The sequence below is a fragment of the Drosophila subpulchrella genome, unplaced genomic scaffold (genome assembly GCF_014743375.2).
Source record: "Drosophila subpulchrella strain 33 F10 #4 breed RU33 unplaced genomic scaffold, RU_Dsub_v1.1 Primary Assembly Seq365, whole genome shotgun sequence".
NCBI lineage: Eukaryota > Metazoa > Arthropoda > Insecta > Diptera > Drosophilidae > Drosophila > Drosophila subpulchrella.
Genome location: NW_023665585.1, coordinates 33,733 through 52,351, shown reverse-complemented (window position 1 = coordinate 52,351; position 18,619 = coordinate 33,733). Strand labels below are relative to the sequence as shown.

At 44.4% G+C, this 18,619-nt stretch overlaps 2 protein-coding genes and 1 long non-coding RNA gene across 3 annotated transcripts; 2 read left to right on the top strand and 1 right to left on the bottom strand.

Annotated features, from left to right (window-relative positions):
- Positions 1 to 366: 366 nt before the first annotated feature.
- LOC119561783 lies at positions 367 to 1,111 on the bottom strand. The gene is made up of 3 exons (XR_005221448.1): positions 1,013 to 1,111; positions 802 to 945; positions 367 to 742 (listed from the first exon to the last, which is right to left on the bottom strand). It is a non-coding gene; the product is annotated as an uncharacterized LOC119561783 (long non-coding RNA).
- A 14,678-nt stretch (positions 1,112 to 15,789) lies between these two features.
- On the top strand, positions 15,790 to 16,671 carry LOC119561782. The gene is made up of 2 exons (XM_037875265.1): positions 15,790 to 16,122; positions 16,197 to 16,671. Exons 1-2 carry the CDS (start codon positions 15,995 to 15,997, stop codon positions 16,381 to 16,383), a joined length of 315 nt encoding a protein of 104 aa, XP_037731193.1. The 5' UTR covers positions 15,790 to 15,994; the 3' UTR covers positions 16,384 to 16,671.
- Positions 16,672 to 16,869: 198 nt separating this feature from the next.
- Positions 16,870 to 18,341, top strand: LOC119561781. The gene is made up of 4 exons (XM_037875264.1): positions 16,870 to 17,202; positions 17,377 to 17,616; positions 17,739 to 17,952; positions 18,023 to 18,341. The coding sequence occupies exons 3-4, from the start codon at positions 17,770 to 17,772 to the stop codon at positions 18,179 to 18,181; spliced, it is 342 nt and encodes a 113-aa protein (XP_037731192.1). The 5' UTR covers positions 16,870 to 17,202; positions 17,377 to 17,616; positions 17,739 to 17,769; the 3' UTR covers positions 18,182 to 18,341.
- Positions 18,342 to 18,619: the final 278 nt, after the last annotated feature.

Sequence of the window (18,619 nt, the reverse complement as noted above, 5' to 3'; positions counted from 1 at the left end):
CATTACAAAATGTATAATAAGTAAACATAACATTATAAGTAAATCCAAATTACTTAATTTTACTATAATCAAATATTTTAATAATTTTCGATACACAATAATGCTCCTAAAATATTAGGGCATTCACATGTCGCTGCTCCACGAAAATTTTTTTCGCCGAAATATTAGTCGCTAGCCGAACATAACGGAGAGACGCAAAAAAAATAACGGACCGGCCGAGTTTGTCTCTGCGAGCGCGGATTGCAGGCAGATTATAAGACAAGAAAGAGAGGGAAATCTCCGAGTATGTGCCTCTCTTTGTTGCACGATCGTTTTCATAGGCAGTCTTCTACGCTGCGCCGACTGCTCTACTGACGTCAACAGCGGCACAGCGTTTTAGGCACAAAAAAAAAAACAAAAAAGCTTTTTGCCTTGAGCCATGTCACCGCGTCCCTACTGCAGAACTGAAGGGTGAGTAGTTTAAAGCTTCCTTCTCATCCCACGTCCAGTCCAGCTCCAAGTCTCAATGAGCATATTGGACCTTGAGGAAGTGGTAGCCGGATTGAGAACGGGGTTGATCCGCTGATACTGCAGGAAGTCGCCCAGCATCCTGGCAGTGGTTGGCTATGGCATCTCCATCTGTTCCTTGGCGGGCGCCCTATTTTCCTCCTTCCTATAGTAGCCAGCGCGTCCTCCAGCTCCACTTAAGCTACCTAGTAGCTGGTGGTGGTGGTGTACGGAGAACTCGTCGGAGATGGTGGTTCTGCTAAAATGATACTTCTATTAGACCAACGCAACGAAATACTTCTGGCGAGATCTGACTTTCTTTGAGAGGACACGCCCGGCAGGATGTCCACGTAGGGAGCGTAGTCTCACTCGGCATGTTCCTTCCCACTGGGATTCTCTAGTGAAACTCCTCCACCACTTCAACTAGTCTGCGGATTTGCCCTGTTGTGGTATTGCCTCCTGTCGGTGAAATCCCACAATAAAGCGCAACAGCTTGGATTAGGCGTGCTATTTCATCTGCACTGACCTCCTGCAGCCGATTTTGGGGTTTTCCTTCCATTTTTAATTTTTAGTTTCCATAACGCCTTTGCACGAACAGCGCCAAAGATTAGATTTCTTATTCTTTGGGCCGCGGCCAGCGGCGTTCATCGAAATTCACTCGCAAAATCTGGTATTTTTTCTGGTATTTCCTTAGCTCATCTGAGTACCGCGCTGAAAAACAGACCCGACGAAAAGCGTTAACCGCGTATTTGCCTCTCGCTCACTCCTATGGTTAGCTCGCGCTTTTCGTCGATGTGAGTACTAGGCTTTAGTCAGAAACACCCTCTGTCTGAAAAAAACTATTCAAAATCTAAATTTAGTGTCAAAACCTACATTATTTTTGTTTTAATATTAGAAATTTTAAGGACAAATTGACGGACGTTACGCTTTTTCAAGCTCGTAGAGTTTGCATCCATATATCGTTTACCGCGCCACAAATCCAATACAAATTTGTTGAGGAGGGGAGGGCGGAATAAATCTGTGTTACAGGGCTGAACATTTTGTGCTATTTTCCACCTCCATTACCCAGCAATATTAACACACAACCCGCTGACAAAAGCGGGAAAAATGGAATACGGAGCAGGTAATTGTATTGTGCCTTATTTACCTACCAACTTTTATTGAATGATTATCTTTAAAGCAAATAGAAAAATGACTTGGACAGCGAATGCCACACAATTCCTGTTGTATTTGTGGGGGGGGAGAACATGAAATGAAGTTTAGCAATTACTCAAAACATTGTGATAACCCTAATATCTCAAATCCTCTCACGCACTCTTGAATCTTCTCTTGCCATGGTTTTTGATATGCCGAATAATCTGCCAATAGTTCTGTATTCCGAAGATGACTCAAGCGAATAGAGGGCAAAAGCAATACGTTTATTTAATGGAATGGCTTGGCGAATCACTGTACTCTTTTTTTGATAGGCCTGGTGCCAGCCCCACCAACTGCCGGACACATCCGAACTTTGCTACGCTCCAGTCTCCCAACAGATTCCATTTTGTTTTTATCCATAAATAAAAGGGAACTAAATAATAATAATAGTTGTCTGTTCTTTATTTCATGTATAATGGGTACATGCTGTCTGCGATGTAATTTATAAATATCATTCTACGTTATTTGAATTCATTGTTTACTTTAGCGTGGTACTCACATCGACGAAAACCGCGAGCTAACCATAGGAGTGAGCGAGAGGCAAAAAGGCGGCTAAAGCTTTTCGTCGGGTCTGTTTTTCAGCGCGGTACTCAGATGAGCTAAGGAAATACGAGAAAAAATACCAGATTTCGCGAGTGATTTTTCGATGAACGCCGTTAGCCGCGGCCGAAAGAATAAGAAATTTAATCTTTGGCGGTGTTCGTGCAGAAGCGGTGGGGAAATTAAAAAACTAAAAATGGAAGAAAAACACTGAAAACGGCTAAAGGAGGTCAGTGCAGATGAAAAAGGACGCCAAGCTGTTGCTTGTTATTGTGGGACTTGACCGACAGGAAGCAATACCACAACGGGGCAATTCCGCTGAAAAGTTGAAGCGCTGGAGGGGATCCACTAGAGAATCCCAGTGGGAAGGAACATGGGACATCGCTCGATCTCCGACGAGCTCTCCATTGATGACTTCACCTCCACCAGCTACTTGACAGGTTAAGCGGAGATGGAGGACGCGCCGGCTTCTATAGGGAGGATACAATAAGGTCGCCCGCAAAGGGACAGCTGGAGGAGCCATCACCAGCCATTATTGGCCAACTAGGAGCTGGACTACAGATGGCGCGGGAAAGATGACGAAGCATCCGTGGGACGAGAAGGGAGGCTTAAAACTCTAATTTACATAAATAAAAACATTCGTTGAAAATTTTTATTTATTATACCCGTTACTCGTAGAGTAAAAGGGTATAATAGATTCGTCGGAAAGTATGTAACAGGCAGAAGAAAGCGTTTCCGACCCCATAAAGTATATATAAAGTATATTCTTGTCTGTCCGTCTGTCTGTCCGTCCGGATGAACGCTGAGATCTCGGAAACTATAAGAGCTAGGCTATTGAGATTCGGCGTGCAGATTTCTGAGCTTCTTACGCAGAGCAAGTTCATTTCAGCAGATTGCCACGCCCACTCTAACGCCCACAAACAGCCCAAAACTGTGGCTCCTACAGTTTTGATGCTAGAATAAAAATTTTAACTGAAATGTATTGTTCTCATCAATACCTATCGATTGACCCAAAAACAGTTTGTCACGCTCAATTTAACGCCCGCAAACTGCCCACAAACTTCAAAAAATCGTAAATATGAACGCGGATATCTCGGAAAATATCAAAGATAGAGAAATGGGATTTCAGATGTAGATTCCGTAGGCTTGAGCGCAGCGCAAGTTTGTCACGCGAATATGCCACGTCCACTCTAACGCCCACAAACAGCCCCAAACCTGTGGCGCCCACAATTTTTATGCTAGATACAAAATTTTAGCTGAACTGTATTGGTCGCGTCAATACCTATCGATTGACTCAAAAAAAAATTTGCCACGACCACTCTGACGCCCATAACGTTTAAATATGTCTAACGCCGATAGGTGGCGCATTTCAATCTCGCTTTGCTGCTTGCATATCTGCATTTTCCTTTGGTCCCTTTAGCTGAATAACGGGTATCTGATAGTCGAGGTACTTGACTATAGCGTTCTTCCTTGTTTATATTTGAATTTCTTTGTGCTCTAGCAGACTCATTTTTTTTAAATTGCTCCAATTGATTTGTTTTCCGTTTAACAACAAGCCCAGCTGCTTGATAGTAAGACCATGCCACATGCATTGCGGGTGAACTTTGAAAACTTCGGTCACACTACAAAGAATACGACTTTTCAACAAGTGAAACTCTTAGCCGATCTGAGTACAAGGCTTATAGCTCGCATATTACAATAGCACAGAACAGCTCTTGCAAACGCGCTTGCAAATGGAAACACCACCGCGTTGCCTATCAAAAAATCCGAAAAATATCAAAAAACCGAGTAGTGGAATTTTGGCTTAGCCAAATCTTTTGGACAGAACGTACTTTCATTGCGACGATGCTTCCGGCAGGAAGTCAATTTAGGGGAGCCCATGGGTTTTTTCATTGGATCTCTTTCAGAACTTCCGCTGTTCCCAAAATACTAGGCTACCCTTCACAGCTTGGTAATAGCGTATTCCCACAGAGATCCATCCACCATCTACCATCCGTTGAACGGATGGCCCATAAGGCCGTTCCGAAAATTTCCCAGTTAGTTCCCAATCCAAATTTGAAGGACTCTTCTATGCGAAAGTTATGTCAATGTTTTTTCGGTGCAACTCTGAGTTCTTAAGCCTAGTACTCAGATCGGCTAAGAGTTTCACTAGTCGAAAAACCTTATTCTTTGTAGTGTGACCGAAGTTTTCAAAGTTCACCCGCAATGCATGTAGCATGGTCTTACTGTCAAGCAGCTGGGTTTGTTGCCAAACGGAAAACAAATCAATTGGAGAAATTTAAAAAGGAGGAGTCTGCTGATATACAAAGAAAGTAAAATAAAAACAAGGAAGAACGCTATAGTCGAGTACCTCCACTATCAGATACCCGTTTCTCAGCTAAAGGGATCAAAGGGAAATAGAGATGTGCTAGCAGCAAAGCGAGATTAAAATGCGCCACCTACCGGCGGAAGACAGACTTAAGCGTTATGGGTGTTAGAGTGGGCGTGGATCAATCGATAGGTATTGACGAGACCAATACAATTCAGTTAAAATTTTGTATCTAGCATAAAAATTGTGGGCGTGATAGGCTTGGGCGGTTTGTGGGAGTAAGAGTGGGCGTGGCATATTCGCGTAACAAACTTGCGCTGCGTACAAGGCTACGGAATCTAAAACTGAGATCCCAATTCTCAATCTTAGATAGTTTCCGAGATATCCGTGTTCATATTTACGATTTTTTTTAAGTTTGTGGGCGGTTTGTGGGCGTTAAAGTGGGCGTGGCAAACTTTTTTTGGTCAATCGATAGGTACTGATGAGAACAATACATTTCAGTTAAAATTTTTTAATTTTAGCATCAAAACTGTAGGAACCACAGCTTTGGGCGGCTTGTGGGCGTTAGAGTAGGCGTGGCACTCTGATGAAACAAACTTGCGCTGCGTAAGAAGCTGTTACGTGGGCATATTAGTGCCCGAGTCCTGACAAGGACTTGGGCCGAGGGAGAGGCGTCCGATATTCTGGCACCATTTGCCGGCATAAGCTACGTCGTATTCGGGTCGTGGGATCTTGGTAAGCCTCTCTCCTCTCCAACATAACGAGAATAAATATTAAAAGTGCCTGGAAAATAATATTAGTTCATAAAGTTCGTCAGTCGTCAGTCCACACTGCCCCACAAGCTTAGCTGTCGCTTGATCGCAATACGATCGGGCTGTGTTTTGGCCATATTCCCTCCCCTTCACACGTTCGTGTGCCAATGGATCGTCGCGGGCCGCGCAACACGATCCCCTATTGTCAAGGCTGTCCGTCAAAAGTTATGTCATTGTTCTTGACCTACTCCACTTCTCGCGTCAGCACACCCCTTTAATCACACCATGATTTCGAATACTTTTTCACATTACAACTTTATTAAATAATATTTAGGTCGGCGTGTGCCGGTGTTGAGTAACATAATATTGGCTATTTCATATGGGGGTTAAATTAATTGACAATTATTGTTTTAGCGGAGAGTATCGATTTTACCACCTGTTAAGGTGCACACATCAGCACAATGCTGACTATTCACGACTACAAACGTCGCTCAGAGGGCTCTTGCAATTGTCATAGGCTGATACTCGCCGCTGAAAAATTAACATTTAATTATTATATATAAAAATGGTAAAATGTATAAAAAGAGGAAAGTATATCTAAATGATTATATATATGAAAAAATTATTGGATATGGCTACTGTTATATGAACTCCTAAAAGATTAATTCTTTTTCTTAACTAGGAAAGTATTAACATTGCCCTAAAACAAATTCTTATCTAAACGGGAAAGGACAATGACCGTTGGTACGGTGGAGATAATAATTGCCTTTTCGGTTTTATTACAATGGGCAAGTGGTGAAAAATCTAGACGGAAGGTCTCAATATATAAGTACTCTAATTCACTCACTGTTATTGGCAGTTTGGCGTTGGATAACAAGTAGTAGTAGTATTCTTTATTTATAAAAAAACATTGAACAAACGGCATTTCAAGTGTACAATTAAAAAGATTCACAAATTTTTATATAAACAAGAATTAAAAAAGGAAATGAAATATATCGACTTGGTTATTTTAACCGTCTGTCGATCTCCGCTTTCCCAGTGTCAAAACTGCTCAGTGTACTACACCTGACTTCCCGGGTCTTCCCCAGATATCAGATCGTTCTACCAATCAGTTTAACAACTAGGTGAGCTGAGTTTCGTGTTGGATTTATATTATGAGGTGTTTAAAAGCTTTCCGTTAAAATGTTGTTTCGGTACTTTAGAGCCTGGTTGATGTAGCTGTAGAGAGTTGACCAACATTGCCCATCCAGCGAATTGAATACATCCCGCGGTTGCAGCTGTGCCTTACCAAAATGCAGCAGGCGGATCTCCCGTAGAATGGGGCAGCGTCCTATAAAGTGCACGACGTTTTCCTGCTCCCTCATATTGCAGATCGGGCACACCGTGTCGCTGGCTGTCACGTTTGGGATATAGCTTAGTGGGAGGATTTCTCCCCTGGCCATGAAAATGGTACGAATCTTCTCAACGGTGAAAGCGTCAGTAAAATAGTTACCAAGTCCCAAATCATAATTTAGGGACCTATGAGACATCCGAGTTGTGCTTCTCCTTGATTCCATTTTGAACTGAGACCTATAGGTTTCGTCTATATGTGCTAGAATATTTTTCGCCCATTGCGACCATTGTGAAGGATCGCCTAACTGTAGCCTTTCTCCGTAGGTCTCGGCAAGCGTCTCCCATTCTATGACCCATTGCTTACGCTCCTGCACCAAAAAGTTCGCTAGAATTCGTGGCAGCCTATGTTCGGGCATGGTTACCACTTTCTGGATATACCTGAAATGCATTTCAGCTGTAAAGATATGCAGCGGTGACAGTCCTGTTTCAAGATATAGCATCCTGTTCGGAGTAAATCTGGGTAGACGAAATATTTTCTTTAAGAACAATCTTAGAAGGCTTTCAACTTTTTCATAAGGTGAGATGCCCCAGACCTGCGCGCCGTAACAAAGGATTGACCGCATAGCTGCACTAAACAGTTTGTACTTGCTACTCAGCGATTTCCATGTGCAGTTTATGGCTAGTTTTGCTTCTCGAAGTTTCTCCTGTAAATGGTTGTTGAAACGACCGTTGTGGTAAATCCAGACTCCCAGATACTCATACGACTTGACAATTTCTAGCTGAATAGACCCTAAATTCCACTTTTCGTTTTGTGCTAGCCTTCTCCAATGCCTCTTGAAAATCAGAACTTTCGACTTCTCGGTGTTTACTAACAATCCCCATAACAAACAGTATTTGTGCAGAGCATTAATCATTGTTTGCAGTTCAGGAGGGGGCTGATTAGACATACTTGCTTTACTCCAGCTTCCGTGGTAAACCACTCGGATAGTTGTTCTCCATCCCATACTGTATAACAAGTATAGAATTCTTACGTTAAACTGTGGATCGTTGTTTATAGTCTTGGCTAAAGCTTCTGAAGTGATCATGGTGCACGGATATATATATAAATTAATTATAAGAAAGGAACCGTGTTCCGACGAACTTACCCTCCTTTTAATCCTGGGCGATGAGATCTCGACGCTCCGCATCCTGGGCTTTAAGAGATTTTAGAATTGGTTTATACATATAAATACGTGCAAGACTTGGTGGCGGTTTACAAAAACAAAACACAAAAATTACGTTACACAAAAAAAATAACACTATCGCTGTATACATATGTATGTATGTATGAATCGTATGAGAGTTCCACTGCGGCGCACGTCAGTTCCAATGCTTGAGCTGGGGCTGGTCGGTGCAGTTCCAATTTCTTGTTCAGCGTATGTAATTGGGGATTCTGTTTACACTTGCATTTAGAAATGCATGTACTCGCAAATTGTTTTTGATTGTTTTTGGCAATTCACTTTTTTGTTTATAGTATTGGAGTGCAATTTATTTATTATTATTTTATTGTTTCTATTGTCTTTTTGCTGCTTCACTTCACTGTATCTGCTCGGCTTATTCTCCAATGTGGGTCACCACTTTCTGCAGGGCATGATGTTAGTCGCGGCGTCTCTGAACAGAGCGCTTATAGATCTTTACAACCTTAAGGATCACTATAATCAGAAGTAGTCCAACGATGAGCTTCATGGTCTTGTTGACATCTTGAATATCATCTTGGTGGTCAACGATCTCTACTGTGTTAATCACATTGGCGGTGCTGCCAGCCACTTTGGACGTTTTGCTACCCATCTTGGGGTCCTTAGGCCATTCACTTGGTTCACTAGTTATTTTCGTCCTTCAGGATTTTGCAGGTCGACTTCCTTCAGATTGTGGTCGATCGCAGGACCGGGTATCGGGACTTTCTCCTGGGTGAAGCTGATCCTAGGGAAACGTCAAGACATCCTTCTGGACACTAGCCTTCTTCCAGTCGTGGTCTGTGTTGATGGTAGTTGTACTTCTAAACCACTGTCAGTGAGAGATCAGAACAATTTCTGTCTGACTTCTCTATTTGGCTGGGGTCTTCTATACTGAACTAGAGCTTTCGCTAGCCCCCCATATTGGATGAATTAACTAGGTGTTCCCACCTAGGGGTACTGTTTCTCTATTTTCCCTATTTTAGGAGTCAACGGCCGGCTAGTGCACTTTGCCACCTTACTGGAGTTCGGTTACGAGCAGGTCGATCGTGTTCGTTGTTCTGGCCACGCGACACCCATGAGTTGTCGAATTGTTACTTCTGTTTTGCCCTTATCAATCGGAGCGTTAGTCATTAGGGGCCCCTACCCTCAACTTATGGCAGTTGTTTTGCCGGGGTAAATCTTGGTATGGGGGAGGGCGTACGTAACAGGCTCGAAGTGATCGATGCGGCTACGCATGGAATGACTTCGCAAAAGAAATCTTCGTACGGCCATCTCTTTAGATCTCCTTCTTCTCCTTTGTTCTTTTCTTAGGCGCCCATTTACGTGTGGCTTCGACCCACTACTTGATGAGCTAGTCGGGCTTATTACTTTATTATTTTATTATTGTAATTGTTTATTATGTTATTATTATATATGCTGAAAACGAAAAGATTTCCGGCCTCGCACGGAAACATACATACATACATATTTATACCTGTAAATCAAAATATGGCTCATAATAAAATATATAATATAGCTTTAATGAAATATAATATATATATAAAAAAAAAATCAGAATTGAGTAAAAGCTAAAAAGTTGAGAATAAAATTCCTGAGTGTGCCATAACCATGGTTTTTGACCAGGGTCTACTCAGCTGAAAAGTGAAAAGTTGAACAAAAAGGTTTCCCATTTCCCAAAGAAGAATAAGTATATTTTATATTATATTTATTTATTATATATTTATTTACGTATTAGTTACAATCTAAACTCAAGGTTTTCTTAAAATAAGTACAATGTCTTCCCGCGCCAGGATTCCCAGGCGCGGGCTTCTTCTTGCCAGTTTTCTGGTGAGGCGGTTCATGCGCCGCCCCACCCTCCGTTGACTCTCCTGAATCCCGAATATCTGTCTCTGAATCCTTATAAGTTGCTTCTGGACTTGGAGCAACTGACTTCGGTCGTTCTTCTGGTTTCGGGTCCTTTGCCCGATCTCCTGCTTTATGGTCTCTCGATCTTGTGGCCTTGCATGGAGTTGTATCCAGCTCTGCTGGATACACTCCTCATCGATGTTGATACTGAGGCAGAGCCCACTCATCCCATCCGTGAGGACCGTCAGATAAGAGGCCCTGCTCTCGTATTCCTTCTTAAGCCTCCTAAGCTGGTGAGCAGCTTTAATGGCTTGTTCATATGCGTCGAAGGTGTTCATAATGTTTGGTTAGCGTTCTGTCCCCGGCTGTGGCTTTTATAGCGGAATCAGGGTAGCTTTGATTACGTATTCACCTCATCATGTGATCGGGACCTTCTATGAACTCGTGCAATCCCACAGTTCTAAGTTTGTCGCCCTCTGGAGTAGTCGGATTACGTTCAGAGGTTCAGGCGACATACAGGTCCTTAGCATGGAATACTCCAACACTTTTCCCTACGGCATTGCCCAGCTCATATAGCGCTTTGCCCTTACGCTAGAGTACATCACAGCGAATTCGATTCGGGCCAAGCTTGGCATTATATCCGTCAGCTTTGTTACTCTGCTTGTAGTTTTTTCTATAGACAACTTGTCCTACGGAAAACTCTACCAGCTTGCTACGGGTGTTATATGCCTTTTCTGCGCGTTCATGAGTTCGGTCACTTTTTGTCGGATAAGTTTCATCTTGTCTGGGAGACTTATCTGTGGATCTCCTGCCTGTATTCCCCCCAGTTTCCGTTGAATCGGGTAGGCTGTTCCATGGGCAACCATCCGCGTTCCGAACATTGCGTAATATGGTTCCATGCCTTTCGACTCGTGTAGGCCATTCCTAAGGGCACACTCTATTCGACTTGTTTGGGTATCCCAATTTCGCTGATCGGTGGGAATTGTCGCTCGCAAAATTTGGAGTACACATCGGTTTACCCTCTCAGCGCGTTCGCTTGTGGGGAGTAAAGTCCAGTCTTTACGTGTCGAATACCGTAGCGGGTCATTAGCTCGCCAAAAATTTGAGACACAAACTGTTTGCCGTTGTCTGAGTGTACAAATTTGGGGACTCCAAATTGATGGAAAATTTTGGTCTCAAGGAATTTGATGACTTCTGCAGCTACTGCATGTCTCATCGGCTGCAGCCAGACAAATTTGGAGAAATGGTTTAGGCATACAAAAAACCACCGAGTTCCCAGCTTTGGTCCTCGGGTATGGTCCCATAAAGTCGATGAACAACCTTTGGCCAGCCCGCTCCGTAACCCGCTGTTCTCCCAGGGGTGGTCGGTCATTTTTGTTGGCGGTCTTGGTGATCTTACAGACCTCGCATTCCTTCACTACTTTTTGGACATCTACAGCCATGCCTGGCCAATAGTAAAACTGTCTCTATTTGGCTAGTGATTTGTGCAACCCCCCATGCTCTGCGGTCATGGCATGATGTGCTCTCCCGACTAAATCAGGGCGCAGCTCGGCGGGAACCCAGAGCTTCCATGCTCGGGCTTCATCCACAGCGTCGTTTAGGCAGAATCCCATCCGTTTATATACATAGCCTTCTGATGTTTGAAGGTCTGGACTTTTACCTAAATTTTCTTCCACCGCCTGCACTAGGTTGACATAATCCGATGACTGGAACGCTGTCGACTCGAGGTTGATGTGTATGTCCAGTTCTTCCGCCCCAGCCTTCTGTAGCTCGTCCATATGAACTCGTGAGAGAGCATCTGGGACTACATTTAGTGACCCTTTCCTGTGTTCTATGGTGAAGTCAAATGCTTGTAGCTTCAGACTCCATCGCGCAAGCCTGCCTGATAAGTCTTTCTGACTCATCAGCCATTTTAGACTAGCGTGGTTAGTGATCACTTTGAAGGGCATCCCATCTACGTAGGCACGGAATTAGGTAATGCTGAGGATAGCAGCATATCATTCCAACTCGGTTATGCTGTAATTCCGCTGTGCTTTGTTCAATTTGGCTGACATATGGGCGATTGGATGTTCTCCGCCCTCGTCATCGGTTTGGAACAAAACTCCCCCTACTCCAGTGGTCGAGGAATCACATTGGATGGTAAATGGTTTCTTAAAATCCGGGGTGACGAGTACAGGTGCTGTTGCCATGCTGGTTTTTAAAAGTTCAAACGCCTTGATTGCCTCTTCTGACAATTCAAATTTCTTTATGCGGTCTTTCTTCAAACAATCGTGAAGCGGAGCCGCTGTCTGGGCGTAGTTTTGGATGAACCTCCTGTACCAGCCTGTCATCCCCAGGAACCTCCGCATCTGTTTGGCGAAGCTAGGTTGGGGAAATTCCTGTATCGATTGTATTTTCGCGCCATCCGTTCGGATGCATCCTCCCCCAACTACATATCCTAAATATCTTGCTTGTCTGTAGCAAAACTTGCTCTTGTCTACATTTATCGTTAGCTCTGCCCGCTGTAAGCCCATGTGGGCTTCAAATGTAGGTGAACAGACCAGTAAGTCATCCAGATACACAAATACATTCTCGCGTAGCGCCGCTGGTATAACTTTATCCATTAGTCGGCACATTCGCTGCGCGGCATTGCACAAGCCGAACGGCATGACTGTAAACTGATACAGTGGCCTGCCGGGCACTGTAAGCGCGGTTTTCTCTCTACTTTCGAGAGGTATTTGCCAAAAGGCGTCTTTTAAGTCAATTGCGGAAATGTAATACGTTTCCTGTAGTCGGCTTAACAGACCCTCAATATGTGGTAGTGGATACGCATCTTTGATTGTCCGGGAATTTACTTTGCGCGCATCGAGGCAAAGGCGATTTTTCGGCCCTTTTTGCACCAGAGTTACTGGTGAACTCCAGCTGCTATTGCTCTCCTCGATCACTCCTAGACCTAACATGCGATCTAGCTCGGCGTACACCAGCTTCTGTTTAGCTGGGGATATCGGGTAATGTCGCTTCTTGATTGGTAGATCCTCGTTGGTCACTTCAATTACATGTTGCTCTAAGCTCGTCTTTCCTAATCCTTTTTCTAGACAAGAGGGATATGTGTCTATCACTTGCTGCAGCTTACAATGTTGTTCTGGGGTAAGCTGATGTGGGGTATAGGCGGTCTCGGGCTTGGGCGTATTGTTCATGTCTAGGTCGCCGGTCATAAGGTCGAAATCCGGTGTTGTTTCAACGGCGGCAACCTCGCGTCTACCTTTACCAAGGAAAATGAGGCCAAATGTATCCCAGAAATTAATTCCAAAATAAAATCGTTGTGTCAGACCTGGCACTATCAAAAACTCTAGATCCTTGGTTTCTCCTTCCCATTCCACAGGTAACGTTATGGCTCCGGTTACTTGGGTCTCACCACCGCTTGCTGTGCGTACGCATTCCGGTTTTTCAAGAAAGCGTGTGCTCCTCTACCAATACAGTTCGCACTGGCGCCTGTGTCCAGTAATGCGAGTATCTCTTCTCCATCGACCTTCGTTTTGGCAAAGAAACGGTTGTCATTTGTCGTGTCCTGCTTTTCGCGCAGTGTATATGCCGGCTAGTCAACGAACATCCCAGGGAGGGGAACAACCAACACTGTTGTCTACGCAGCAGACACAACAAAAAAAACAAAAAAACGGAAATTCAAACTCGGACAACTGGCAATTTCACGACGGATTTTTCTCGAACATCTGGACTGGACAACACAGATCTTATTGTGGTCCTGGAGTCCCTCCCAACCATGAGTGTATCCTTCAACATCCTTTGGACACATCTCCCAATCCTGGTCGGTGGATCCTGCTACCTCGCCTAACTCATCTCACCCCCAACACGAATCTCTACTCACACGACTTCATTTCGTTTTCACGTTATAATTCACCAATTTTTCTTAAATTTTAACATTTTATAACCCTACCTACGGTACCGCACTCTTACAGGGAACACATAATATATATACATAAATAAATAAATACAATAAACAATACATAAATAGGTTAAATAAATAAATAATTTAAATGGATATAATTAGGAATAAATTAATTTGGGCGGGTTACATAATTAATATCATCAGTCTCAAATTTTGTTGTATTAATTTTCGGCTTTTTGAATTGGTTTGCCGCTTGTAGCTCTCGGGAACCTTTTGCTAATTCTGTGGCAAATGTAAGGGGCGAATAAAAACCTGGGGCCACCCGGGGATGAGTGGCCAATTTTCCTGTCGAAAATGTAGATCTCCTCCTGGTGGCTGGTCTTCGTCTCTCCTTACGTCAGAATATTTTCCTGCTCCAGACTTTTCCCTCACGGAATATTTGGAACTTGACTTCTAATCTTATATATATTTTTGTCCACCAGAACCGTCTGCGACCAACTATATTTGCCCTTTAAACACCCTTGCTTGTTTCAATTTTTCAAGCCTCTCTTAGCCCAAAAACCACTCAAACTTTCCGAATTTAAACCTTGGTTCATTTGGGAGTTATCCGGTTTAAGGAACCAGTTCCATGACTTGTCCAAGCTGCACGACTCCCTGAACTCACGAGTCGTCGATAGTGTTGTATCGATTTATCGACTATCGTTATCAGTCCTAATGTAAACAGCTTTGCTAAATTTACAACTTGTGCATATTTCTTTATCATTTAGCACATAACAAGCACGCTACGGTTTCGATGCTCGTCTCGGAACTGGAGTGGAGGATGTGCGTGTTCTGCTGGTTGTACTGCCCAACGTAGGCCACCGCCCACAACCCTGAGATTAATGCCTGGTGAGTGTGATTTGCTAGCCGGGCACTATTGTTTCAGATCCTTTGCATGGAAAACTCCCAAAGGATTGCCGCGCAAGTTTTCCAAAGCGTACAAAGAGTTTCCCAACGCTTTTGTGACTCGACATTTAGTGTACTTTCTGCAAAACTTGGAATTCCTATTCTTGCTGAAGTCACTTAGGACAAAGTTTCTCTTGTATATTTCTTGCCCCGGTGAGTATCGAATCTCTCGGGCCTTTAAGTTGTAACTCTTCGCTGCTTTCTCGTATGCCTGATGTATCCTTTCCTTTATTTTTTCTCTGGATAGCTGTTGTCGTTCCGACCTGGGCAATTGGGCTATCTCAGCTTCATTCAGGGCATTCAACTTGCGAGCCAGTGAGTAATCTTTCCCGTTCGTGAACATGTGCTGTCCGAACATGGCAAAACACGGCGAAGTTCCGGTGCTGCTATGTATGGATGACCTCAGCGACGCTTGTATGTCCGGTAAGTGTTCATCCCATCGCGTGTGGTCATCTTGGATGTTTACTCGGATTGCTGCTAATACGGATTGGTTCACTCTCTCCGAAGCATTGGATTGTGGTGCGTATCTCCCTGTCTTCATGTGTGTAATTCCATATTCTTGTAGCATATTCTCGAATTCCTTGGATACAAACTGTTTTCCGTTGTCTGTGTGGATTGTTTCCGGAACTCCGAATTGGGTGAATATTCCTTCTTGCAGGAATCGGATTACAGCTGTCGATGTGGCCTTCGGCATCGCTTTTAGCCATACAAACTTGGTCAAGTGATCTAATGCGATAAATAGCATGGTGTTTCCTCGGCGAGATCGCGGATACTTTCCTAAGAAATCCAGGTACAACTTTTGAATGGGTCGATCTGTCCGTACTTCCTTCCCCATCACTGGTCGCTTTATCTGTGTGGTGTGCTTGTTCTCTTTGCAGTTTTCGCAGGCTGCTACAAAGTCTCGGACTTGAACTACCATTTTGGGCCAGGAATACATCTGCTGAAGTCTCGCCAAGGTCTTTGCCATACCCCCATGCATCGCCATGTCGCCGCTTTGGGCTTGCTGGATTAGAGTTGTCGTCAATGCTTCCGGAATCCACAGTTTCCATTCAAATTCCCCACTTTCCTCTCTATTGAAGTGTGTCTTCTTGAATAAAAGTCCTTCTTCCACACGTAAGTCCGGAAATTTGCTCTTCAACCAATTGCAGTCTTTCCAGGTATTCAGGACTCTCAAATTCAGTTGTTTCAAACTCGAAGAACTCTACTTCGGCGGTTTCATTCGGCCGAGATAGCATGTCGGCCACGATGTTGTCTTTCCCTTGTCGATGCTCTATGTTGAAGTCGAATGCCTGTAACGCTAATGACCACCGCGCCAGCCTCCCGTTCAAGTCCTTGAGCGTCATAAGCCATTGCAGGCTTGCATGGTCGGTAACGATCGTGAACGGCATGAACTCCACATAGGGACGGAATCTTTCTACGGCTTTTACTGCTGCGAGACACTCTTTTTCCGTTACGCTGTAATTGAGTTGTGCTCCTCTCAGCTTCGCCGAAAAGAATGCTATTGGCCGGTCCGATCCTTCGACGTCTTGCTGGTATAATACTGCCCCAATTCCTACATGGCTGGCGTCACACTGTATCCAGAAGTGTTTTCCAAAGTCTGGATGAGCTAATACCGGCGCACAGGTAAGTGCTTTCTTCAGCGTTTCGAATGCCATAGTTGCTTCCTCCGTCCACATAAATTTTGTTTTATTTTTAAGGCAGTCCGTGAGCGGCGCACTTACACCGGAGAAATTTTGGATGAATCTGCGATACCAGCCTGCGGTTCCTAAGAAGCTGCGTAGTTGTCGCGTATTTTTGGGCACCTCTATCTGCATAATCGCCTCAACTTTCATCGGATCCGTCCGCAAGGCCCCATCACCGATCCCAAATATCGCAAGTATTTAAAACAAAATTTTGACTTGTGTAGCCCGATCGTCAAATTTGCTTTATTCAAACACTCTGCCACTTCTTTCAGCAACATGCAGTGTTCTTCGAAAGTCTTGGATATCATCAGCAAGTCATCCAAGTATACAAAGACGCGGCTGCAAAGACGCTGTGGGATTACCTTGTCCATTACCCTACACAACCTTTGAGCCGAATTACATAATCCGAATGGCATCCGTCGAAACTGATAGAGTGGCCTTCCAGGTATTGTGAAAGCGGTCAAGGGACGACTTTTCTCATCGAGTTCCACTTGCCAGAACGCATGTTTCAAATCGATACTGCTGATGAAAATCGTCTCATCCACCCGGCTTAAAATCGACTCAATGTTCTGTAGTGGGTAAGCATCCTTCACTGTAAGTGTGCTCAGTTTTCTCGCGTCTAAGCACAGCCTATTCTTTCCAGGTTTCTGTACCAGTGTCGTTCGGTTGTTCCAGGGACTTCACTTAACTCGATGACTCCTAACCGTAGCATTTCATCGACTTCTGCGAATAGCAGTTGTTGTTTCGCCGGAGACACGGGAAAGAATCTCTCCTTGACGGGTACAGCTCCTTCAACTAACTGGATCGAGTGTTCTTCTACTTTGGTAAGTCCTAATCCTTGACTTTCGTAGGTCAGAAAACGTCCTTTTGCTTCTTCCAGTTGCTCAGTCTGCTCGGGGGATAGGATATGTACTTCTATCGGTTCTCCTTTGGCCATAAATTCGGATTCCCCCTGGTGTAAGGATTCTACGCCCACCACCTCTGGTGCCAATTCGAATTTTCTCCAGAAATCTATGCCCAGGTACAATTTTTGTTTCAAGGATGGACAAAGGAGTATCGGCAATCGATGTGTTACCCCATTATACGAGATGCTGGGTTGAATCTTCCCCACTACTCGATGCTGTGTACCTCCTGCTGATTTCATTATCGATTGTGATCTCTCTAATTTCAGTCCTAACCTTTCCATTGTTTCTAGGCAACCTTCCCCAAGCAAGCTTACTGATGCCCCGGAATCCAAGAGACCCACGACCTCTAGGTCTTCGATCTTCACCTGTGCGAATGGTCTGTTGTCGCCTTCCACCGCAGCTCTGATGGCCGAACAAATCATCCTTCTTTCTGCCTTCCGCTGCTGACTTCTCCTACGGGCTCTGGCAATTTTTGGCGAAATGTTCCGGTCCGGATCATTTTTCCCAAATATTCGGTTCCTGACCTCTTGGTAATGTGCTTCCCGGACTGCTATCGGTTCACGTTTCGACCACTTAATGGTATGTGCTGGTTTATTTATATTTATCAGAATTTTACTAATTTTATTCTCCTTACAGCTATCCTTATCATTAGGCATGCAATTTGACGAGGCTTTCACTTGTTCATGGCAAACGGATTGGAGCGTGGTTCCTCGTTCTTGCCCAAGCTCCTCACGCCGTTTCCCGTCTGGCATCGAGTACATCTTGGAGTCCTCACACCGGGTAGTCCACACTTGAAACAGAACACCTTCAACACCTCCGATTCACACGCGTTGAATGGGTGTCCCACGGTTCCACAATTCCAGCATGTCAGTGGCTGTCGTTCCCTGTTGGTCTCCCAGTGTCTAGCTAATGCCTCCACTTCCTCTTGTTCTCCAGGTACACTCTCTTCTCCGACTGATTCCGGACACAGCTCATCGATCCTCGGACGATCTTTATACCCTCGGTGAGTTTCGAGGTTGCTGGGATGTCGGGTCCACCGAGTCGCCAATATCCTCTCCGCGTCGTGGCATTCATGTCGGAGTTGATCCATATTAGTGATGTATATCGGGTATATAATTCTCGAAATCTGATCCCTAATGTTCATTTTTATTACTTTTATCAGGTCAAAGTCGGAAAACGGCATCTCTAGTCGAGATCTGAGCGCTAGCATGGTCTGGATATACACCTCGATGGTTTCTCCCGGCTTCTGCTTCCGTTCTCGCAGCTCATACTCTCGCTCGAAGTTGGATCGGTGACTCTGGAACTGCTGCTGTAGTGCGTATCTCAGGTAAGTCCACTCTTGCTTCTCCGTTGACCTCACGTACATCCAGTACCAATCCTTGGCTTGTCCTTCAACTAACACGTGAAATTCTCTTAGGACCTCCTTCCACGGCACCTGATACGACCTTTGGAGATGTTCGAGGCGAAATATAAACTCTGACACGGGCATGCTTCTGGGACTTCCATCGAAACTGATCCCCCACTTCCGCAGTT